Consider the following 25,641-nt stretch of genomic DNA (forward strand, 5'->3'; position numbering starts at 1 on the left):
GAAAGCTTGATTAACCCACTTAACAGATAATAAACACCAATGATAGCGATATACAGGCTTGACACATTACCTGCCTTATTTTTCAATGTCTTGTGTCTCCATTATAAAGTTGGCAGCAGGACTTTTAGAGTCATGTTATAGACGCTAAACACATCACTCAATAATGGTATATCATTAATAAAGGTTTGTATGCTTGGGTTGTTTTTCTTACCCTATGGCATATGTTTAGAAGGAGCTAGAATGCAATGTCTTAATTTTAAACTAGGTCCAATTTGCTTCATTTGGGTACTGGTAAATACAGCATTATCACATTCCACTGCATCTGAAATGTTTTCCTGCACACAACATGAATGCAAACAAAAGGGGGTAAAGAAAGGAAAGCAGAAAACAAGTTACAAGCAAGTCAGAAGCAACCCAACCTGACCCGAAAAGCATTTTATCATAAAAGCAAACTTTCTAAGCAAAGGGCCAGTTTACTGTTCTACACCCTTCAAGAGGTCCGAACTGTGGTCAGTGGGAGTAGAAAAGGCCTCAGTTATGGTGGTCAGTGGGGGTAAATTAATTACATAATGTCTGTGGGCAGTAAGAGGTATTGGTATTAATGGGAACAAAAATCTCCATTGTTGGTGTCAGTGAGAGGAATAGTGCACCATCATTGGTATCAGTGAGAACAGTACCCAATCATTGGTATTAGTGGGAAAGCTAATGCCCCATTATTTGTGTCAGTGGGGGGGGGGGGGGGATAGTGCCCCATCTATGGTGTCAGTGGGGGGGGGGGATAGTGCCCCATCTATGGTGTCAGTGGGGGGGGGGGAATAGTGCCCCATCTATGGTGTCAGTGGGGGGGGGGAATAGTGCCCCATCTATGGTGTCAGTGGGGGGGGGAATAGTGCCCCATCTATGGTGTCAGTGGGGGGGGGGAATAGTGCCCCATCTATGGTGTCAGTGGGGGGAATAGTGTCCCATCTATGGTGTCAGTGGGGGGAATAGTGCTCCATCTATTGGGTCAGTGGGGGGAATAGTGCTCCATCTATGGTGTCAGTGGGGGGAATAGTGTCCCATCTATGGTCTCACTGGAAGGAATACCATAAAACAAAAAGGTACCCCCCCAAATGTACACATGGTGACTTTAAGAGCAACTGAGTACATATATTGATTATAAAATTGTATTGAGTATTATTAAAAAGTCGGGGCATACATCACCATACATTGAAATAGTAACAAAGCCGATTGAAAATTAATTGTCTCCTGATATTTTCCCGACGTGTTTCAGGACCTGTGAAGAGTCCTTTGCTCAGGGACATTCCATAAAGAGTTCACTAGACAATACTCTAGAATAAAACACAGCAAACATTAAGAATCATATTACAAAAACATCATGGAAGCATCGTAGGGAGTGGACTTATACACATACCAATTGAGCACAGCTTTCAAATTTGTAAGATAAGAGGACTAAAAATAAACCAGCAGCAACAAATAGCGCCATCCAAATCACTGTCCCTTTTGGGAATATTGAAACAGCGACAAAGCATTTGTCTTCCTCAAATGGGTCCCATAAAGCAAGTCTAGCAGTAGTAACAATTATATGCAGGGCAAATGACAAAGAGGTATGTTTCCCACAAAAGGTCTTGCAAACAGTAATTATTTCATTATGCACCAGAAGGTATATGTAGGGAATAATTAGATACTGCCTACTAACCTTTATACACAAAGAAGACTTCCTGTGTGGTAGCCTAGGAGGAGATGGGATGGCGGAGTCTGTGGGCTACCACACACTAAAGTCTTCTTTGTGTATAAAAGGTTAGTAGGCAGTATCTATTAGCACAGGTCCCCCTTTGGAAACTATATAAATACAAACCATCTAATGTTCCCATATTATATGGAATCAACATGATGTGGACTATTTATGGTATATTGCTGTATTCATACCTTGCATGGATATATAAAGAGCTATGATCCGGACACAGATTGCAACCCTATGATATAGGGGAAGCTATGTACAAGGACCAAAAGTCTTTTACTGAAATAACAAGACCCATAAACTGAATCGCTTCAAGGCGCTGTGAAGAGCTTTGATCATCAGCTAGAGGAGGAAGGTCTTGAGTTTTTTCCTAAAGGCCAGGTGGTTTTCTTCCAGGCAGATGTAGGTTGGTAGAGCATTCCATAGCCAAGGTCCTTGGACAGCGAATCTCCGATCCCCCTTAGATTTGTACCGGGATTTGGGCATGAGGAGGAGGTTTTTGTTCGCTGATCGAAGACTGCGGTTTGGTGTGTAACGATTTATTTTCTCAGCTAGGTATTGAGGAGCATCTCTATGCACGCATTTGTGGGTAAGGCAGAGGGTCTTGAATGTGATCCGATTCTTTACGGTTAGCCAATGTAGGCTCCTCAGGGAAGGAGAGATTGATTCCCAGTTTTTTTCCCCCCGTTATCAGCCTTGCCGCCGTGTTTTTGATAAGTTGTAATCGCGCAAGTTGATATTGTGGTAATCCTATGTAAAGCGAGTTTGTGTAGTCCAGTAGTGAATTATTGATTGTTCCAACTACCACTGCTTTGTCATTCTTTGGGATAAAAGGGATGAGTCTGCGTAGCAGATGGTGAGATCCACTGACTACTGCTCCCATTTGTGCATCCATTGACATTTGTGAGTCCAAAATAACCCATAAGGCCCATACACACGATCAGACTTTTTGACAACAAACATGCAAATTAGCTGTTTTGGAGCAACATCCGACCGTGTGTACGCTCCATCGGACAAACTTTTTTGGTTTTCATCAGACTTTTGTTGGCTGTGCGAAGGGACAAACTTTCTGGCAACAAAAGTCTGATGGAGCAAAGTCTGATCGTGTGTACAGAAAACCACAGGACTTTTGTACAAAGTACAAACAGGCATGCTCAGAACCAATGCAAAAGATCAGACAATACAGAAGTTGACCAAAGGTGGCAGTAAAGAGCAGAAAAAACACATGATTTGGTGAAAGTTGGCTGAAAAAGTCCTGCTGTGTGTATGCAATACAAGTTCAGGGCTGACGCCCTTTGTACAAAAATCCAAGGGAAAGTTTGTACAAAGTCCTATCGTGTGTATGAGGCTTAAGACTCTTGGCCTTGGTCTTAGGGGAGATGGTCTGCCCAAAGACGGCGGGTGGTGTCCAGGAGGTTTTGGTTACGGAATTCTGATTTGGGTGTAGGATAAGAAGCTCTGTCTTTGATTCGTTGAGTTTGAGGGAATTGGTGGTCATCCAGTCTTCTATTGAATTGAGGCAATTTTCTAGTTGTTGGTGGTGATCTTTGTCCAGTGATACGGAAATAAAGTTGCATGTCGTCAGCGTACGAGTGGATTATATAGTGGATATAATTGTTACTACTACTAGACTTGCTTCATGGGGCCCATTTGAGGAAGACAAAGGCTTTGATGTCGCTATTTGAATATTCACAAAAGGGATGGTGATTTGGATGGCGCTATCTGTTGCTGCTGGTTTATTTTTAATCCTCTTATCTGACAAATAAGTTGAAAGCTGTGCTGAATTGGTATGCGTCTATCTAAGTCCACTCCCTATGATGCTCCCATGATGTTTTTGTAATATGATTATTAATGTTTGCTGTGTTTTATTCTAGAGTATTGTCTAATAAACTCTTTATAGCATGCCCCTGAGGAAAAGACTCTTCACAGGTCCTGAAATGCATCACTTTTCAAACAAATTACTTTTCAATCAGCTTTGTAACCATTTTATCGTAAGGTGATGTATGCACCGTTCTAATAATACTCAATAAAATTTTGTAATATATGTACTCCATTGCCGTTAAAGTCACTGTGTGTACCTTTGTTCTATGGTTATCTATATTTGGGATGTTGGCAACAACCTGGGGTTATTTGGATGGGATCTTAATTATTGTTGAAGGAATAGTGCCCCCTCTATGGCGTCAGTGGAAGGAATAGGGCCACATCTATTGTGTCAGTGGAAGGAATAGTGCCCCATCTACGATATCATTGGGATGAATAGTTCTCCATCTTTGGTGTGAAAGGGAGGAATACTGTCTTATCAAAAAAAAGGGGGGGGGATAGGGGGAATAGTGCCGTAAGGGCTGGATAAAGGCAAGCAAAGGGCAACAATCAGTGTTCTGGCAGCATTTTGGAAACCACTGGTCTAGGGGAACACATCACTGAAATGTGGGGGAGCACCTCCAGCCAGGGAAGCGGAGCTTCAGGTAAGTAAAAAAAGCTTATCTCCTTGACAAAACAAGCTATTAACCACTGCAGTACAGACACAGCCCCAGTGCAAGGAATCATTTTTTGGGTTTCCAAAGTTGGACTTTAATGTCAAAGTACAGTTGCTCTTTAAAGTGATACTGAAGGCAGATTAAAAAAAATAAAACAACAAACATGTCATACTTACTAGCTCTGTGCAGTGGTTCTTTTCTTCTGGATCCTCCCCTCCTGCCGAGTACCCCATAGCAAGCTGCTCTGTGTGTCCATTCAAACATGGAGTGTGGCCCAGACTCAACCCTCTCCTGGCCTCCTCTCATTGGCCCACTGACTGTGATTGATGCCTGCCTAGGCCAATGAGGGGGAAGAGACCCAGGAGAGCTGCTGCTCTCATGTACATTAGATGGGGCTCAGGTAAATATTGGAATGCATGAAGGTAAAAAAAACGTGAGCCTTTACAACCACTTTAGGAGCCTATTCTCACCATTGTGATTAAAAATGTAATTCAACATGTAGTATTAAAGAGGAAGTAAACCCTGATGAGTTTACTTCCTCTTTCGTCCTCTGCAAAGGCATCGCATAGTAGTCCATTATGTGTCACTTACCTGACACAGGAGCCAGCGAAGTCACCGCTGTCCCCTGTAGTCCGGCGCATCCATCTTCTCGGTGGGGTCTCGCAGCTACGCCGCTGTCATTCGGCGAAGCCGCGATGATGTCACTCCCGCGCTCCGTCGTTGGAAATGCCGCGCTCAGTGCGCCTGCGCGCCGCTGTCTACGGCGCATGCGCCGTAGACAGCGGTGCCTGTATTCGGGCAAATATCTTCTAAACCGTATAGGTTTAGGAGATATTTCTTGGACCTACAGGTAAGCCTTAAAGTGGTTGTAAACCCTTACAAACCACTTTGACCTACAGGTAAGACTAGATTAAGGCTTACCTGTAGGTCCAAGCAATATCTCCTAAACCTATATGGTTTAGGAGATATTTGCCCGAAAACGGGCACCACTGTCTACGGCAAATGTGCCGTAGACAGCGGCGCACAGGCGCACTGAACGCGGCAGTTCCAAGAATGGAGCCGCCGCTATGCGATGCATAGTAGTCCATTATGCTTTACCTTTGCAGGGAAAAAAAGAGGAAGTAAACTCATCAGGGTTTACTTCCTCTTTAATCTAGGCTTACCTGTAGGTTAAAGTGTGTTGTAAGGGTTTACAACCACTTTAATGAGAACCCATTCATGAGTTGTTCTGCACATCTTTTCATATTCTGGATTTAAGCCCCTTCCTGTTTTATTATGTCTCTGATTAACACCCTTTAAATACATGTCAAATTAAGTGTTGTGCATTTTCAAACATTCAAATGTATTCCTATAGAAGCACAAAATGCTTTTGAAATATGGTATGCAATCCCCTTTATCTTCTTCCTTTTTATTCATCTTCTGCCTTCCGCTCCTTCGCAGCATCCCATGTAACATAGCACCTGAGATTTGTACTGGGGCGAGGCGATGAAAGGGATCCCTGTCCAGGGATATTCTTCCTGTTTGCCCAACCTGGGAATGTTTGCTCTGTCTCTGATTGACACATTGGATTGGAAATAATATTTCATACATACTGACAGGCCAGTAAGGTCCCATCCATTTGTTACCTTGTTTGCCTGCAGATTTTGTATGCATTGGTTTAAACATTTGAAGTCACATAGGATGATTTGTCTGTAACCAAATTGGGGAAATTTGATTTGAATTTTCTTTTCTTTCATGTATATATAATGTATTCCCCATTTCATTATTTTTCTATGTAAGAGAGACAATTGTACTCATGTGTCAACCTATGTTTCGTATACACACTTTTTATTGGAAAAGAAATATGTTATTGCAGCTGTGAGAAAATATATCCAGCCGTGACAACGCATTGATTCAGATTGAATAAGATGTGTGCGGCAGACAATATAACTGTACTTGATGAGCTATGTTATGGAAAGTTGCCTGGATGTCCTGTGAAAATGAGTCAGATGATGTCGGCATACAGTCTGTTTCCTCAGGCTGTACATAAGCACACACACATTTCAGTCTGAAAACACTGGAGTCCAGAACTAAGATGTGCGAAGGTATATCAGATAAATGTCCAACAGTAGAGAACTGTACTGTGTTGTCTGCATCAGGTCTACCCAAAGGGTGATGGAACAGTGAGTTTGGACCAGTTTTTGTGCATTTATTCAGAAAAATAAACTACCACGTATTAAAGTCGGGAGTTAAAGATTGAGGGCCTGTCAATACAAACCTTTGTGCCACTGTGGTAAAGCATAAAATGGTACAACCGTGACAGGTACCCTGTATAAAAAATGCAATGAAAGGAAAACTATAATGGTTTTGGATACGTTGGGGGAATTCATAAAGAGATTAGTAAAATTCCTCATACCTCCTCACCAAATTTGTGTTTGTGACAAATTCCTGTACCGATCCTGAATAAGCAAATCCATATTAGGAGGTGGAGGCACAGAGGGCAGAGTTTGCATACAGGACACTCCAATTCGGTGCAGCTCAGCATTACTGAGCTCCCTCCCCAACCACTGGGCCCATCACACAGGCGTTTTGTAGTGGGGTTGGCAGAGCCTGATGAGTGATCAAAAAAACAATAAACAGAATTCCATAGCCATTTGGAATCAGTCTCTTAGTTTTCCACCAGGCTTTGCCCAACCAACAAGCACTGCAGCCATGGAGACTAGTTCCTCATCAGGTTTGCCTCCAATGTGACTCATTTCCTAAACATAGATATTTAGGTAATGACATCAGTATGCCCAGCTGGCAGCTGAATGGGGTCAGAGTTAGAGCCCAGTGAGTGAAGCTGTCAAATTTTTGACAGCTTCCCAGCACACACAGGCCCTATTCTAAGCATTGACATTTCTCAGTATGTTAGATCAGAGGCGAAATCCAAACTAATCTCAAAGTGCTTCCTCTGTCTTCTAACACTTATACTAACAAACCTGTGTATGAAAGATGTATACACTTACTGAAAGACTGCTCAATGTGTGGAATACTTGGGAGCGGTTAGGTCACCCATATGCTCCTATGGCCCATCTGTTGTTGGCGCTCCCTTCCTCTCCCCTGCGGCTGCTGCTGGCTGACATAAGGCAGCAAGATCACATGACCAGACCAGAGTGATAAACTACTGCCGTAAAAAGGTTTATAAAATTCCAGAGATTGTACTTCATTTTTAAAACTAACCTTACTGCAAGCTATTAAATATACAGATAAAATAGATATGAGAGCTCTTTCACCTGCCAAAAGAATTTGTATTCCTGTTCATGCAGCTCTGGAATTTCCATAGCTCTGGCACACAGCACAGCCTTGTCTAACAGGTAAGGAGACCAGATTTTACTCTGCAGTTCAGTAACACTTGTTCCATCTCCAGCCTGTGACCTGACAGCAAGAGAGATGCAGCAGACTGCTTAGCCTATTCCTTTGTCACTCTACTCTCTCTCCATCCCTCCATCATCATGGTCCTTGCAGCAAACACCACCCAACTAGCTTCTTATGCTACTTCTTTCAGGTCAAATTTAGGTGATTATACTGCTTACTTAAACAGAAATAAATGTAATGATGCATTAATGATTAAAGCGCTTTATTTGTAATTTTTATATCTGTCTGGAGTTTAGTTTGATTATAATGAAGTCATCCACTTGTGAGGTTTCGGCATGAGCTTTGGAGGTCTGTAAACCGGTTCTCATGTCATACTCTTAAAGTGATTGTTAAGTTATTTTTTTTTAAACAAACATGTTATACCTGCTCTGTGTCATGGTTTTGCACAGAGCTGTTCAGATCTTTTCCGTATGTCACCATGGAGAAGTTTGGGGACTGAATTAAAAATAGAATTAAGGGGGTTGTTTCCTGTGTCATAAGATATAGTATGCTGTGCAATTACTCGGTTTGTGCATGTCAAAGGCTAGCCCTTATTATATTTAGCTGAAAACAAGTCTTCAGATGTTTTTGATTAATAAGGCCTCTGGGTGGTCGACTATTAAAGGAGTGACACACAGATTTGTATTTTGCCTATATTGCTCATTGACATTGTACTCCACAGACATTGTGATTAATGTAAAGGCACTAAATCGTTTAACCAATTCGGATAAAACTTATTGCCATTTCAGAATTATCACCTTACCTGGCTGTATTTGCCTTGGCTCACACCGTATTCTTTATTTACTGAATTATTAAACAGCATTTACATTATGCATGTTCATGTAAAAAAAAATAGATCATTTTGTACTGTTTCATTCTGTACTATGCAAAACTCTTTAAATATATAGCCAAAAAAAAATTAAATAAATAAAAAAAAAAACAATCTGAGAAGGATCAATGAGTAGCTTGGACAGGACCCACAAAGTCAATAGTGAAGTCAATACAATTCTTGGTAAGATGGGAAAATGCCAGCACCTCTTTCCACAGAAGACCGTTTCCCCTGGGGCCAAGAACCACAGCTATACATTCTGTCTATAGTGCTAGTTGATGGAGATTTTGCTGTTGAAGTTCCTTTACTTACATGTACTGTAGATCTCATGCTGATTCAGCAAGCAATCTGAATAGGTCAAACTTCATAGCAATAGATCAAAATAAATCTTACCAAGTCAACTTCAGAAACTCAAAATCATATTAGAGACTTTGGAAGACCGTACTGCCACACCATTACTGTAATTTATTCAGTCTTACTGTATATACACCTACCAGCCAGCATATGTCAAAGACAAAATCATAAACATGGAAAGAAAAGGGAAGGAGGCCCAACCTGCAACAGCATACAGTTTTAGGTTACCTATGAAAGGACTAGAGTTTAATCCTATACATCAATCATGGCAATACAGTACCTGCATTGTTTATAGTGAGGATCCACGGAAGTTGGCAGAGCCTTGGACAAACTGGATATCCATTTTAATGTAACGTTACCAACAGCATTTCCATGAGGATACAACATATACCTACCACATAAAACGACGCTACCCAATGCTTTCCAGCCTGAGAGACATCTATTTTGACACTGGCAATTGGTGGCCTACACAAGCGGTAAGTCTGGTTGAAATCACACATCAGCAGGAAGAAAATAAACTTAAGACAGAATATCATGCTGGTATGTCAAAGTGTGAACATCTATAGTGTGATCCCACATTTGCCAAGATATACAAACACAAGTGAACACGTGCTTTTATCCATTTATAGTCAGCTGATCATCATAACCTTAGAAATGCAGATATATATATATATATTTATGTTATCAATTGGCAGTCAATGATGTTACACTCACCGTAGTCTCATCTTCATGAAGAACTTGATCATACCCACTCAGAGCGACACAGAAAATGATGGCGGTCACATCTTCAAAACAGTGAATCCATTTCTTCCGCTCTGATCGCTGACCCCCGACATCAAACAGCCTGAGCGAAGAAAAGCTTCTTGATGACAACAGACAATATGTGCACATAACATAACTTTTCAGTATTTCTTTTCATAACTGATAATTTCTAGTTGTGAAATAATTATAAGTTAATTCTAATTTAAATAAGTATTCACCTATGGATGACTGATGCACATAATAGCTTCAATGAGGACCTGAAATGTAACCATACAGTAATAACCTTGTTCCAGCAGACAAACATTGATGAAAGGGCAGAAATACATTCGGTACCTTGCATGAAACATAATGCTCCAGGTTCCTACCACCAATATTGCTTACTTGGTCATTTCTCTATGGAGTGGTGGGAGGGCAGTCAAAACTCCGATTTTTTTCTTTCAGCAGTTCAGTTGATCAAATGCCTAGGTTTTTGGCCATTTGGCCAGCACTGGAGGGAGCAGGAAAAAGCATTTTCTCCAGGAAAGGTACATTTTGGCCCTTCTATTACTCTCTATTTAACCACCACTTGCAAGGCTGTCAACATTGTTTTACAGGGAGTCAGGAAAAAAAAAGAAGCTGCTTCCATTTCTTAGGCAATGAAAGGATCATAAGCCACCTAAACTGATTACTAAACTGTACTCCTTTTCTCTGAAGTTCATTGATGGACACAGCTCCAGTAATCTTGACCGTAGGGTTATTACGCCACCTTCAGGAGAGGACTAGGCAGAACATGTAATACATGTGAAACACAACAGAACTGTACAGTTCCACCCAGGGGACAGTCCCTCTGGTAATAACCCCTCAGCCTGCTTCCTGCAGCTCAGTACGTCAAACAAGCAGTATAACGTAAAACATTAGGAGGGGAGGGTCAATATGTATTACATGCTCTGACTAGTATTCTCCTGAAGGTGGCGTAATAACCCGGTCAAGATTACTGGAGCTGTGTCCGTCAATGAAGAAAGAGAAAAAGTGTCTTCCACCTACTAAGTCTGGGAAAGTAACAGGCAGCAGCTGTCAAGGGCTCAGGTGACCCAACAAGTCAGTTTAGACTATGTCCATGCCACCAGCGCCAGGATAGCTATAAGAGAACTGATCCTATTGCATTGCTCCCTTGCTGACAACCAGAATGGTGTCATTCCATCACTGTTTCCTCTTAGGCGGCAGATTCTGCAGCATCTTTACCAGAAAGGGACTGATACAATAGGAGCAAGTAAGTTTATCTTTAGTGACCCTCTTAACTGCTGCCAGCAACAAAAACACTAGTGTGACCTGGCTATAAAGCTAAATAATGGGGAAATTATCCCACCCAGTTATAATTAGTATTGAATATCCAGATTTTGGCATATGTCTAATCTTGATTGGTTTCATTTAAACATCAGAGTAGAAGTCCACTTTAAATCTTAAAGTACCTCCAGCAGTAAGATTACTCTGCCAGAATCAGCTCAACTCCCAACTTTTCCCTCTCATATCTCATTCTTCTGATACATTAAATTAATATTACATTAACCTGAGTGTATCCAGCTGTGAGACCCCCCTTGTAATCCATGTAATCACCGTGTTGGCCTTTAGAAAATTCAACAGATCAGCATATTCACACGACATAAAGCAATGCTTTGCCGGGCATTAAAATTATATTCTAAATACATTTTCCTGCTTTTTCTGAAATGTTATATACAGCAAGGGTGAGTTGCTAAGCACACTAAAATAGAAGTGGTTACATGTCTCACTTTGACCACTAGAGGGAGGCGCTGATTGTGTATACAGAAGGATGAGAAATAATCACAATGTATACTTTGTTCTCTCTAGAACTTTGATACATTAATCCATTCTGTAAAGGCTTTTTTTGTACAAAGTGCTCCAGTGAAGATTATTTAGGGGACATTTTTATAGAACATTAAGATAAGGTAATGTGCCCATCAAAGGAGATTACTCTTGGCTAACGAAGTTTAAAACAATGTCAGATAGGATAAATCCCCTAGAAAAATATTATATTATATTATTCCTTGTCTGCAAATACTGCATTTGTCAGTAAGATCATACATGCTCTAAATGTATGTTGACCTTAAAAGAACAACTCTGCTTCTTTCTTCCTCAATGGCAATTTAAGCAAAGTGACATTCACCCCATTGGTACCATTTGCAATTAGATAAACATGAAAGCTTTTACATGATAAAGAGGGGAGGGAGGAAGGGGGTTGAGGTTGGAGAGATTAGTCTGAAATTAAGAAGTTTAAAAATGTCAGATGCCAATTCTAATTCTTTTTAGGCTCGTTGGTTGCTTGTCATCTAGATGGCATTTGAAGGGTAAGATGAATTTAAACTACTTCTAAAACGAAGTAGTTATTCTATAATTAAGGGTACCCACAGACATTAGCAGCATTTTTCACAAAAAATAACAAGTTTGGCGATTTTGTGCGCTTGATTTTCATGCGATTCCACATGTCACGCATAGAGCAGCCCATTCACTTTGACTGCCCTATGCATATTTGTTGTGCAAAAGACGCTCATGCACCTTTTTGGGCAATGAGCTTTGTGCCACAATTATGGCAAAACTGAAACATGTTTGGGGTGCGTGTTTTGACAAGATTTGAAATCAACAGCAGAATCGCAGTGATTTCAAACTGCCGATTGTGAATGCAGGAATTCAGGAATGAAGTTACATCCACAAATATTAAAAAAGCAACATTTTATGGTGTACAAAACATTTAAACAAGATAAAATCAGATAGTAAAATATGTGTTTACAATTCCCCTATATCAAGCTTCAAATTTGTCCAACAGACCAGACCCCCATATAATTCAATGCATTATGTTCATATAGTAAAATCAATATATAACAAAGGTAGAACACAGTGGTCCTCGATGACAGGAGGTTCCGTTTTTATAGGGAGTGGAAAGAGATCCCAACAGGCCCAACACATTTTGTGGCATGTCGGTTCTTCAGGAGACCTTAGAACACTAGGGGATACATTAGAGCTGCATGATTAATCGTCAAGAATCGTTATTGCGTTTTTTTTTCCCGTTGAAATCTTGAAAAAAGTTTCACAATTCTTGGTATGCAAAGAATTCTCTTTGCTCTTCTGAAGCCACAGCCATCAAAAGAAAGGAAGAGAAAATCTGAGCAGTCTGCCAAGAATCACAACATTCTTTAGCAGCGAAACTTAAAGCTAAACATTGTAACAATTTGTCAATGAAACAGACCTGTGTGTAAGTGAGGAAAGTTTACCCACTTAAAACATATTTCTGACATTTGTTCGTTTCAAGTTAAAATCCTTTTTTTTGCTAGAAAATTACTTCGAACCCCCAAACATTATATTTATAATTTTTTAGTAGAGACCCTAGAGAATAAAATGGTGGTGGTTGCAATATTTTATGTCACACTGTATCTGTGCAACGGTCTTTCAAATCCAATTTCTTGGGAAAAAAAATTACTTTAATGAATTAAAAAAACAAAAAGAAAACAACAACAAAAAAAACTGACCAGTAAAGTTAGCCCAATTTTTTTTGTATAATGTGTAAGATTTTACGTTGCGAGAATCATGATCTTTTTATTCTAAGCAAAAAAAAAAAATAAGATTTGTACTCACCGTAAAATCCTTTTCTCTGAAGTTCATTGACGGACACAGCATCTCATCTTGACCTTAGGGTTATATCGCCCCTTAAGGAGAGGACTAGGCAGAAAGTGTTAAAAACAGCAACACTTGCACAGTACGGCCCAGGGGGCAGTCCTACTGGCTATAAACCCTCACACTGCATCCAGCAGCTCAGTTCGTCAAAAGCAGTACAAATATAAATAGGAGGGGTGGGTGCTGTGTCCATCAATGCACATCAGAGAAAAGGATTTTACGGTGAGTACAAAAATCCTATTTTCTCTTTTGTTTATTGATGGACACAGCATCTCATCTTGACCTTAGGGATGTCCCCAAGCAGTGTCAAAGAAACGAGGGGTGGGAACAGCAAACAATAACTCCACCCATAACAACCAGAGCTCCCCAACTGAGGAGTTGCAACCTTAAACAGCTGCCTGCAAAACCTTGAGGCTGAAGCAAGCATCCGAAGATGCGCTCACGTCAACCTTGTAAAATTTTGTGACGACCAGGTCACCACCTTACATACCTGAGAAACAGATGCTTGATGTCGGAAAGCCCAAGAAGCACCAATTGCCCTGGTAGAATGTGCTGTGGCAGGAAAGGGGGGCAGACGTCCCCTTATGACATAAGCCTGAACTACAATCTGTCTGATCCACTGAGAGATGGTGGCCGATGAGACGGCCAGTCCCTTCTTCGGACCAGCCACCGATACAAACAGCGAGTCCGACCTCTGAAAAGGAGCCGTTGCAGACAGATACACCTGCAGAGCACGGACCACGTCCAAGGAATGCAAAGCCACCTCTTTGGAGTGTGACGGCCGATGACATAAGAACGGAAGCACAATGTCCTCATTTAGATAAAAGGCCGAAACAACCTTTGAAAGAAACAAAGGCTGTGGACGCAGCACCGCCTTATCCTTGTGGAGGATCAAGTAAGGAGACTTGCAAGACAAGGCCGCCAACTCAGATACCCTCCTGGCAGATGTAATGGCCACTAGAAAGACTACTTTCTGAGAGAGTGTAAACAAGGGGATCTCCCAAATGTTTTCAAATGGCGGTTTTTGAAGCACCGAGAGCACCAGATTTAAATCCCACGTAGGTAGCGGTGGTTGAACCGGAGGGGTCACATGTCGAACCCCCTGAACAAACGTACTCACCAATGAATGCGTCGCAAAGGGACGTTGAAAAAAAAAAAAAAAGGACAGCCAAAGCTGACACCTGCCCCTTGTGCTTAAGGCAAGTTTCTGATCCACTCCTCGCTGCAAAAACAGCAGAATCCTGGAAATCGAGGTTATGTACGCGGACGCCACCCCATCTCCTTGCACATGGCGATGTAGGCCTTCCATGTATGATGATAAATCTTCTGAGAAGATTACTTCCGTGCCCTCAACACAGTGGATAATACCAAATCTGACAGACCTTGGTCCCTTAGCACCTGGCTTTCAACAGCCATGTCGTTAAAGCCAGTGACGGTAAAGCAGGATGAAGTATTGGACCATCCGACAGAAGGTCCTCTCGCATCGGCAGTCGCCAAGGAAAATCCGCCACCATTCATACTATGTTGGCGTACCATGGACGCTGAGGCCAATCAGAATTACCTGCCTCCACTCTGCGAGGCAGACTTGGTAGAAGTTTGCGTGGGGAAAAAGCATAAAATCGGCCGATAATGCCCCTGTGGAGCCTCCAACGCCTCTGCCGCGTCTGCCCAGGGATCCTTTGACCTGGCCACGAACCTCTGTACCTTCCGATTGAGTTGAGAAGCCAGGAGATCCACATCTGGCGTGCCCCACCTTAGTCAAAGGAGCCGAAATACATCCGGATGTAGCGACCCTTCCCCTTGGTCCAGCATCTGACGACATGGTAGTCCGCTTGGCAGTTTTCTACGCCAGGAATGTACACGGCCGACAGAGCCGGCACGCGCCACTCTGTCCACCGCAGGATGTGAGTGACCTCCAGTGCTGCAGCCAAGCTCCTTGTTCCTCCTTAATGGTTGAGATACGCCACCGCCGTGACGTTGTCTGACTGGATCCTGAACGGACGCCCCTGCAGCCTCTGTGACCATGTGGAGAGAAACTGCCCGATTGACCGAATTTCCAGCGCGTTGATCGGCAGACGGGATTCTTCCTGGGTCCAGTGACCCTGGGCTGACTGTACGCCCGAAACTCCCCCCAACCGGTCAGGCTAGCGTTCGCTGTGATCACAGTACAATGAAGAGGAAGGAACGGCTTCCCGGACCGAAGAGCTGGCGACCTCAGCCACCAGAGCAGGGAGTCCCTGACTGGCTCACTCGAATTTGACAATCCAGGGACAAGAGATTTGCGCCATTTGGACAGGCTCTCCTTTTGCAAGACTCGAGTGTGGAATTGAGCATACGGTACCGCCTCAAAAGTGGCTACCATGAGACCCAGGACTCGCATGCAAAAACACAGCGAGGACCACCTGCGGGACACAAACAACTTCACTGCAGCTTAAAGAGTCTGCCGCTTGTCCGAAGGAAGAAAGACTCTTGCCTCCGAAGAGTCCAGAAACAGGCCCAAGTACTCCAGGCATCGAGTCGGCACCAACACCGACTTCTGTAGGTTCAGTACCCAACCAAACTCCCGAAGAGTTTGCATGGTGATTGCCACATCCTCCGTTAATTCTGAGGCAGAAGCTGCCCTCAGGAAGTCATCCAGGTAACCCACGATTGCAATCCCCTGCTGCCTTAGCAAGGCCAAAATTGGGGCTAGCACCTTGGTGAAGACCCTCGGCGCTGACGCCAGGCCAAAAGGGAGAGCTACAAAATGGTAGTGCTCGTTCCCGACCGCAAATCGCAGAAACTTCTGATGCTTGTTGCATATAGGGACATGCAAGTATGCGTCCTTGATGTCCAGGGATGGAGCGCAGCGACCACTGAGCGACTGGATTCCACTCTCAACCTTTGTACCTTCACAAAGCTGTTGAGGGCCTTGAGGTTCAGGACTGGACAGACCACCTCCTTCTTTGGGACTACAAACAGATTGGAGTAGAATCCCTGAAACCTTTCCGGCATCAGTACAGGTACTATCACCCCACGTAGCAGCAGGTCCTGTACTGCCCTGAACAGGGCCTTCCGATGAGCCGGAAGAAGATGAAGGTTGGAGGGAAAAAATATGTTTGGCGGACAAGAAAAAAAAAAAATTACTTCTTGTACCCTGAGGAAACCAGTTCGCAGACCCACTGGTCAGAAAGTAGGGAGGTCCACCAGGCTGAAAACTCCCGAAGATGACCCCCCACCCGAGAGTCGGGCAATGGCAAACCTTCATGCGGTAACAAATTTGCTCGCAGTCCTGTTTGGCTTGCGAAACCAGGGACGCTTTTGTCCCTCAGCAGGCACCTAGTCGGACTGGGAACGCTTCCTGCCGACCCAGGTGGACGAAAAATCTGCTTCTGAGCTGAAAAGGAGGGCCCCTTGCCTTTGGTGTGGCTCCTTCCCTTTTCTGGACTGTGGGAGCAATGTACTCTTACCCCCAGTAACATTCTTAATAATGTCATCCAGCGAGGCTCCAAATAGCCTCTCTCCATGGAAAAGCAAGTCCGCCAGTGCTTTCTTAGATGCCTGGTTCTGCAGACCAGCATTTCAGCCAAATCAGGCGATGTGGCACTACTGCCGATACTAAGGCTCTAGAGAGCAAGGGGGCAGTATCTAAGGCTGCATCACAGACATACTTAAGGCCCTGAACCAACTGGTCAGCCAGCTCCACACAGACCAAGGAAGCCTATTGCTTCTCCAACTCACGGTGCAACAATTTAGCCCATTCAGTAAGCGTCTGCGACACCAGGGCCGTGGTCAATACTGGCCACAATGCTGACCCCTCCACCGTAAACATGGATCGGGCAACTGCCTCGGCCCTTCTGTTGGCAGGGTCCTTGAAAGCAGGAGTCCCTTCCGCCGGAATCGGTGTGAATAATTAATGCGGCGCTGCCAGCAAACTATAATATAATATTACAAAAACACTAAATACATAACCAGTGACAAAAGTGAATCCACCTCACTCAGTGATCCAGTGTGCAATAAAAGCAATATACCACAAAACACTAGAACTAGTGCGTATATAGAAACATCATGAATAAATAAATGAATAATCAGAAAATATTAGAACGTGACTAAAAATCAAAGAATAAAGGTGCACATAAATACAAAAAACAATGTAACGTGCCGACTTAATTAGAAGTCCATAGAATTACTTTGTGAATATACAATCAAGTCCATGCAAGTAACGTGATTTCCAAGCCCGTGATACTCCAGCAAACGACTTCAGTGCCAAAACAGGTGCACCAAAACGTTTCCCCCAGCCTCTCACCTCAAAAGCTTAGTAAGCAGACTCTGAATACAGCCCAAAAGCTATTCCTTTCTCTTCCTTCCAGCAGGTAATACACAGCTGCACATTCCTTTCCCAGACTCCTCCGTTATCTCTCAGTACAGTGTGCGGTATGGAGAGTATGAAATAAAGGACAGGGAGGGCTCTCATGTGTAGTAATTCACAAAACAGTTTTAATAAAATAAGTAATCACTTACATAAAGGATAAGAACAGCGAATAACGTCAAATCATTTGAACTTCCGGTCTCGGCCGCGACCGGAAGTGACACGTGTAGCACCACAGCTCCTTCCCTGACGCGTTGCGTCACTCCCTCGTGACTTTCTCAAAGGGTTCCTCCGGAATCGTGGCTACCTTATTTAACCTGGATACCGGGAGGGGGGGGGTGGGGGGGGGGTCAAAATTTGGAGGAGATGTCCATTTCTTCAGGAGACTCTCCTCAAACAGGTAACGCACTGCCATGCGTTTCGGGACTGAAAATGCCTGCTGCGTTTTTCTCCACTCCTTGTAAATAAACTTCTCAAAATAAGTTGGGTACGGAAACACCTTAGCCATTTGGGCCAGCTTGTGAGACCCGAAAAGGACCGACACCTCTGTAGATGCCCCCGCCGTATCCTCCATTTTTAGGGTATCCCGCACCGCTGTAATAGGTGCCCCATACAAGCGCCTTTTCCTGCGCTGACCCAGACACGGAGTCATCCTCACTGTCCGAACAGTCTTGGTCCGCATCCTCTGATGAATCAGAACAAGGGCCGCCTGTCACAGCGGGGCGCGAGTGTGAACCAGAGCTTTCCCCAGAAGACGGTGGGGAGAGGGTTTTTTTTTTTAACCCCCTTGCGCTCGCACGCTGCTTCCACCCTGGCAACAAAGGCCTCAAGGACCACTGACAGAGCATTCATAGGCACCACAGGTGCAGGGGAACGTCCTGTCTACGTCTTTGGCACTTTGACAATAAAGTAACTATTCTACAGAAGTTCTTCCTTCCATGGTGTGCAACCTAATTTTCCTTTTCTTCAATTACTATTAACTGTGGTGAGCCAGGGCCAGCACCCAAGAGGAAATCTTTATTCACAGTCTGAGTGGTGTTGCACTTTCTGGACTTTGTATTTTTGTGTATGTCGACACGTGTTCTATGGTATTTAAACATTTTCAATGGGTTTGCTAAACATGCGACCACATACCAAAAATGCACCTGACTTATATTTTGCAATAAACTGCAAGACAACGCAATTTTTTCTTATCGTGTGTGGTCTGGTGCATTTGTTTTGTCTATGTATGTTGGTGTACAAAAAAAATTACAACTGCGCAGCAAAGCATGTTTTACAGCTTGTAAACCTGTGCAACAACATGTATGCGCGAGGCAAAAAAAAAAAAAAAAGGCAAAATACAGCATTCATTCTAATCAAGGAGGCTCAATCATCCAATAGTGATGGTTCTTAATACAACAGAGATGAAGTTGTGAATAGCTGGGGTAAAAACGTTTAAGGAATCAGGTACCTATAAATTAAGGTGCGTTTCGGACTATTACAATGGGCAGCACACAAAAGAAGCTACAAGCAAATGTGTCTGAACCCAGCAAACTGCACCTATTCAGTCCAGTCTCTCCAAACTCTAGTTTGTGGCACCTCCTGTAACCATAAAATGGGTGATTAACACAATGTGTGAAAGGCCAGATATTACACCAACCTGAAATGGAGGTTCTTGAAGGTGAAATGAGTTTCTACAATGCCAGTGGTCTTCACTCTGGTCCGCAGGATATCCTGTTCTGTAGGTTGGTAATCTGGTGCTCCAATCCGATCTAAGCTGTCTAGGTAGCTATAAGGAAAACAGATATTTCCATTAATATATAAAAGAAAGACAGGGCAAAGCACAGCAACATGTAATAACGAAAAAATAAAAAAATAAAAGTCCAATTTTACTTTTCATAGCCCAACCGGTTTGGACAAGCAAAGACACTCTTTTTAGCTGCTTCAGGTTTGTGTAATAGCGTTTAATGAAAAAAAAATAAAAAATAAAATAAAAAAAGGCAAATGACAGTGTGCAAGCGTCACATTTCACTAATAGTTAAATAAAGGAATGTCCATTATGAAGTGACCTCATTTAGCTTTTAATTTAACATCAGCACATCCCTAGAGGAAAGGATATCAAATTCACCATAAAATTAAAGTATTAGGCTAAATAATCCAATGATTACAATTTTAGTGAATTAGAAAGGCAAAGGTTTGTTCTTTTCCAGTCTGAATGCAACTCTGCATTAAAACTATTTTGTTCCCTATAGCAGCACCATAGTAAAAGCCAGGTCTAGTGTTACTACTCCTGTCTAAGTCTCAGTCATACCTGGATAATAAAGCTAAACTGTAGTCATTATTAAATCATTAAAATATTATTTTGTAATACAAGTGGTGCCAAGTACCTAAATTTGACTTCGTAGCAGCCTCTTGCAGTCCCTGTTTTTTGGGCGCCTTGCTACCCAGCTCAGAATAAGAGGAGATTGAGCATTACCACCAGTCAGATGTACTACAGTACATACACTATATTATGTCTGCCTTTACACACACATGAACTTTAATGGCATCCCAGTCTTAGTCCGTAGGGTTCAATATTAAGTTGGACCACCCTTTGCAGCTATAACAGCTTCAACTATTCTGGGAAAGCTGTCCACAAGGTTTAGGAGTGTGTCTTTGGAGATGTTTGACCATCCTTCCAGAAGCACATTTGTGAGGTCAGGCACTGATGTTGGAGGAGAAAGTCTAGGTCGCAGTCTCCGATCTAATTCAGCCCAAAGGTGTTCTATCGGGTTGAGGTCAGGACTGTGCAGGCCAGTCAAGTTCCTCCACTCCAAACTCGCTCATCCATGTCTTTATGGACCTTGCTTTGAGCACTGGTGCACAGTCATGTTGGAACAGGAAGGGGCCATCCCCAAACTGTTACTACAAAATTGGGAGCATGAAAGTGTCCCAAATGTCTTGGTATGCTGATGCCTTAAGAGTTCCCTTTACTGGAACCCATGGGGACAAGCCCAACCCCTGAAAAACAAACCCATGCCATAATCTCCCTTCCACCAAATGATTTGGACCAGTGTACAATGCAAGGTCCATAAAAACTAAGTGGTAGAGATGTGTAGATTTCAGGGCAGGATGGACAGAATTAAATCCTTTGGCAGGAAAAACTCCTCCCATATAATATATGCATTTCATATAGGTATTTAGGGGGTTGTATGGAGTTCAGCTTTTAAGAAACACAGAGACCACAAAGAATCAAGTTCTCAAAAATAATGCCAGGATCACTCGGACACTGAAAAGTGCAGTCAGCTAAATCATTCCATAAAATGTATATTCTAATGCACCAGCTATCTATACACTTTGTAAGTGATCATCATGTGAACTGAACATAGCCTAGCATAAAAATGGCAGACTATGCACTTTGTGCTTCTAAGAACATTTCTTAAATACTACCTAGCAGGAATCACACCCTTTATTTTTTCTGAATGCTCATATGTCTGTTAGGGTAACAGTTCCTGCCATAGTTTATTATACAGGGGTATAAAGTTCATGAGCCTGTTACCTGTTGAACAAGGTTATTTACCGTTTTTTTATGATGACCGATGATAAGAGTCAAGTTCTGTCTGGAGACTAAATTATCGTGATTTAAGTTTCAGTTGAATGTAGGCTGCTCTAGCACATGCAGACATAGTTCACGCCTATTTACACTGTAACTTATTTACACTGTAAGCACCTGTTCTAACTGCCTACATTAGTCAAATCTGGCCATCACCACAGTTAGCCAAATCTACCATAGACTGGTTCTCCAATGGGTAAGGCCGCGTACACACGGGCGGACTGTTCGCCCAACTTTGTCCGCTGAACAGTGTTTGGGCGGACAGTCCGCTCGTGTGTGGGCTTTCAGCGGACAGTTTCAGCGGACAGTTGGACGGACAAGGTTTTTCGGAAATTCCGTAAAACTGTCCGCTGAAACCTTGTTTCAGCGAACAGTCCGCTCGTGTGTAGGCTTGTTCGTCAAAGTTGCGCGCATGCTCAGAAAGGATTTTCACGCCGAAAGCTATAATGCAGTGTATAGGACGTCGTATTTTTCGTCCCGTCGTACGTGCCGTTCACGTCATCGCGCACGGTTTCAGCAAACTGTTCGTCCGTCGTGTGTGGCCATGTCCGTCCATGCTAAGTTTGAGCGGACTGTTTGCCGAAACTGTTGGACGGACAAAGTTGGGCGAACAGTCCGCGCGTGTGTACGCGGCCTAACAGTCGCATAGCCTGTCCAGTAATCTTGTGTGGGCCAGAATAGTGGGCTGACTTTGCTGCTATAATTGCAAGATGGCTCAGGATCTACTATAGGCTGTGTGTATACTAGTGGTGCAACGGATCAAAAAACTCACGGATTGGATTGTTCCTCGGATCAGAGTCACGGATTGGATCATTTTTCGGATCAGCAAATAATTGAATTTGCAAAAACCTGTGAAAATGCCACCACCATATAGTCCCCGCTGTAATATACATCTCCACCACTGTAATATACATCTTCCCCAATGTAATATTGGATGGGTATGGCAGGGTATTGCAGATTATTGCTGGGTATTGCAGAGTAAGTATTGCAGAGTATTGGCAGGGTAAGTATTGGCAGAGTATTGCAGAGTAAGTATTGGCAGAGTATTGGCAGGGTAGGTATTGCCAGAGTATTGGCAGGGTAGGTATTGCCAGAGTATTGGCAGGTTATTGCTGGGATGGCAGTGGCTGCCATCCGATTTCTGCCCTCCACTGTACAGATCAGTACAGAGAGGGGAGAGAGGAACCGGCGTCATCATGGTTTGTTCACAGGTGATCGGAGAGGTCATATTGTAAACGCAGACGGGTGTACCAAGATGGCCGCCGCTCCGGAACTAGGCCGAAGCCACGACCTTTCCTTAGGCTGAGACAGCGGAGCGCTCCGCGGATGGCGGCGTGTGCCGATCAGAGCGGGGTGACCCATTCGGATCGGTGCCGATCCGTTGCACCCCTAGTGTATACAAATGTAAAATCAGCCTTCTAATCTTCCAGTTTGTATTGCCGTTGCCTTGATTTTTTGATGCAGTGTTGGTTTCCACTAACTTCTTCACTTCATGATGTGTTAAAAAAAAAAAAAAAAAAAGAAGAAGAAGAAGAGAAGAGGTAACAGTCTATCAGAGTCTAAAGCTAACCACAGAATGCAATCTTCTTACACAGTTTTATAATTGCCTTTATATTTAGTGTATAATGGAGGAAACAGAAGGTGAAGCTTACACTCTACTAGGTGATTTCATGTGGGTTTGGCACCTGTGAGGTGGGTCTGTATGTGTGTCTGAATATTTGGAAGAGGCTGTTGGGGACGGCCTGTAACTGGGAATTTTCCATTTGTAACTTGGGGTTGTGTTAAACGTATTCTTCTTTCAATTCTTAAAAAACAAACACATGTTATACTTACCTGCTCTGTGCAATGGTTTTGCACACAGCAGCCCCGATACTCTTTTTGGGTCCTCCACCCAGCTATGCAAGCACTGCTCTTGTGAATAGACATTATCTATTCACACACAGAGCATGGCTCGGCCCCTCCTCCTGCTCTCTCCTCATTGGCTCACTGACTGGGATTGACAGCAGCAGGTGCCAATGGCTCCCCCTGCTGTGTAAGCCAATGTGAAGAGCGAGACTCAGGAGAGGTGCTGCTCTCATGCACATCGCTGGATGGAGATCGGGCTCAGGTAAGTATTGGGGGGCTGGGGCTGCACCCAGAATGTTTTTTTACCCAAATGCATAGAACACATTAAGGTATAAAACCTTCTGCTTTTAGAACCACTTTAAGGACTATCATATAAGACTGGGAAAGCTGGTTTAAAGTAGAATTCAACCCATACCCAACTAATCTTTTTTTATACAGGGTAGGCAAGATAGGTAGGAGAAGGGGGGGGGGGGACAATTAAGAATAGTTAGTGGATGGAGGATGTCTACATTATGACTGTCCTAGGTCAAACTTAAGATTTAAGGTAGTCAAGAATAATGGTGTCTTTTCTTGGGACAACTTTTCAATGGAGGAAAAGGCCGGCTCTTACAGATATCCTGCAACTCTAACAAATCCCTCTCACCGCTTTTCCTGGCCTCTTGCACTGGCCATAAGACTAACAAGTCCCCATGTCAGACAGGGCTGCACAGGTGTCAGAGGCGTGTAATGTACAGAGTGTGCAGGGGTCAGGAGTGAAAGTAACTCACACCATAGTGAACAGAGTGCACGGGTCAGAGGAATTTAACATACACAGAGTAGCACCTTATATGATTCATTCCACTATTAATTCGTAGCACAGCAGTACCCCCTATGAGATTTTTGGACAACAAACACCTACATACATTCAGAAAAACATTGGATTGAGAATAACTTGGTTTGAGAGTGTTTTGCAAGACAAGCAGCATTTTTTTTTAAATTCTGACTTGATAAACGAGCGACGTCTTGATATACAAGTAGAATCACATCACAACAGTATAAAAGTCAAGAGAGGTGCCTCAAAGTGTATCAATATGGTTACATTTAATAAGAGTACAACATTTAGTAACTCACGTGGTTGATGATTAAAACAAGCACATCCAAGTATGCAGGCATCCGGGGTAAAGCTGTCCACATAGACCATCCTCCACACTGCGCTCCACGAGTGATTCAAGCCTCTCTTTCAGATCGTTGGGCTGCAGGGTAATCTTCCCCTGGTCACGATTGTAGACTGACAGCTGGCGGTGACTAGGATGGTCCTAGTGGACCGCTTTACCCCAGATGTTTGCATACTTAGATGTGTCTGTTTTAATCAACCATGTGAGTTGCTAAATGTTGCCATATTGCTACACTTAGAGGCCCCTCTCTTCTTTTATACTCTGTAGCTCGAGCTGGATTTTTCTTCTAATCCCCTTATGGAGGCTGCCATTTGTGCATGGACATTTTATGGTTACACAACCTGGTCACATTGCTAGAATCTTTTTATATGGACTATAAAATGGAAGGACTTATGAATAAGTGGTTGTGAAACAAGTCATCTGAGCTTCCATTATTTCTTATGGGGAAATTCACTTTAATATACAAGTGCTTTGGATTACAAGAATTTTTTCTGGAACAAATTATGCTCGCAATCTGCACATACAACCACAAACTCCCATCCACATACATATGGTCTTGTAAAAAACAAAACACAGATTTACTTTACCTGGCTGACCCAAGCATCCCGTTTGGTTGACTTTCACTGACAAGTTATACCTCTTGACACTTTGCTGCCAGTGTTAGGTATGTGGTGGCTGCGCCCGCACTGCTGGGTACAATGTGTGTTTATAGAGTACTGCATGGGTAGAGGCTGGAGAAAAAGCAGTTTGGGACTCAAAAGACAGCATCGTCCTACCCCTTTGTCCCGGTTTGATTGGAATACAAATGTCATGGGGCTTTGTCCATTACTGTTGTCCAAATTGAGCTCCCACTCTACACTGACATACAGTTCCAGAAGTCTCTGTCTCCAATCTCTAACCAAGCAGCTATCAAACAGAATGCTACAGCACCCCTGGTGAAGCTGGTTGAGAAAGGCTGCTTAAGCACATATTTACATATATTTAAAAACTAGGCCACAGAGTCGTTATGGTATTGTGGCATAAAATACAGTATACTAAGGATGAGCTCCAGCATGTTCGTACAGCCCACGTGCAGAGCCCGCCAGGAAGTCGGCACTGCGATGCACTAATCACAGGCAGTGAGACATTGCCCCGATGCGCAGCTGCAGAGATCGGGAAATGTCTCAGTGCCTGTGATTAGTGTAGCGCAGTGCCGACTTCCTGGCGGGCTCTGCACGTGGGCTGTGCGAACATGCCTGAGCTCATCCTTACTGTATACATAAAATTGAAATGGTCCTTACAGTAAAAAATAAAATAAATTCTACTTTAAATGAAGTTACTATAAGCTAACCATGATACAATGTAATCTCCTTTTCTTTTTCAAAAATCCATAATGCTGCGTAAACACGATCGGAATTCTCCTCAGAAAAAGCTCTGATGGTTTTCCCGATGGAATTCCGACGGAATTCGGCTCAAGCTGTCTTGCCTACATACGGTCACATCAAATTCTGATCATTTATAACGCAGTGACGTACAACACGTA

The 25,641-nt window shown here is 43.2% G+C and overlaps 1 protein-coding gene across 2 annotated transcripts in view; it reads right to left on the reverse strand.

Annotated features, from left to right (window-relative positions):
- The window catches only part of GNAO1 (G protein subunit alpha o1), a 364,707-nt gene that overhangs the window by 63,801 nt on the left and 275,265 nt on the right, over positions 1-25,641 (reverse strand). For both annotated transcript variants that reach the window (XM_077455095.1, XM_077455104.1), the window contains exons 5-6: positions 19,189-19,317; positions 9,491-9,620 (exon numbers count right to left, since the gene is read on the reverse strand). In XM_077455095.1, coding sequence (XP_077311221.1) covers positions 9,491-9,620; positions 19,189-19,317 — 259 coding nt within the window. The remainder of the gene's footprint in view (positions 1-9,490; positions 9,621-19,188; positions 19,318-25,641) is intronic.

Source organism: Lithobates pipiens, unplaced genomic scaffold, assembly GCF_037356315.1.
Source record: "Lithobates pipiens isolate NorthernLeopardFrog02 unplaced genomic scaffold, aLitPip1_a1.2 Scaffold_10, whole genome shotgun sequence".
In the NCBI taxonomy this organism is placed as follows: domain Eukaryota; kingdom Metazoa; phylum Chordata; class Amphibia; order Anura; family Ranidae; genus Lithobates; species Lithobates pipiens.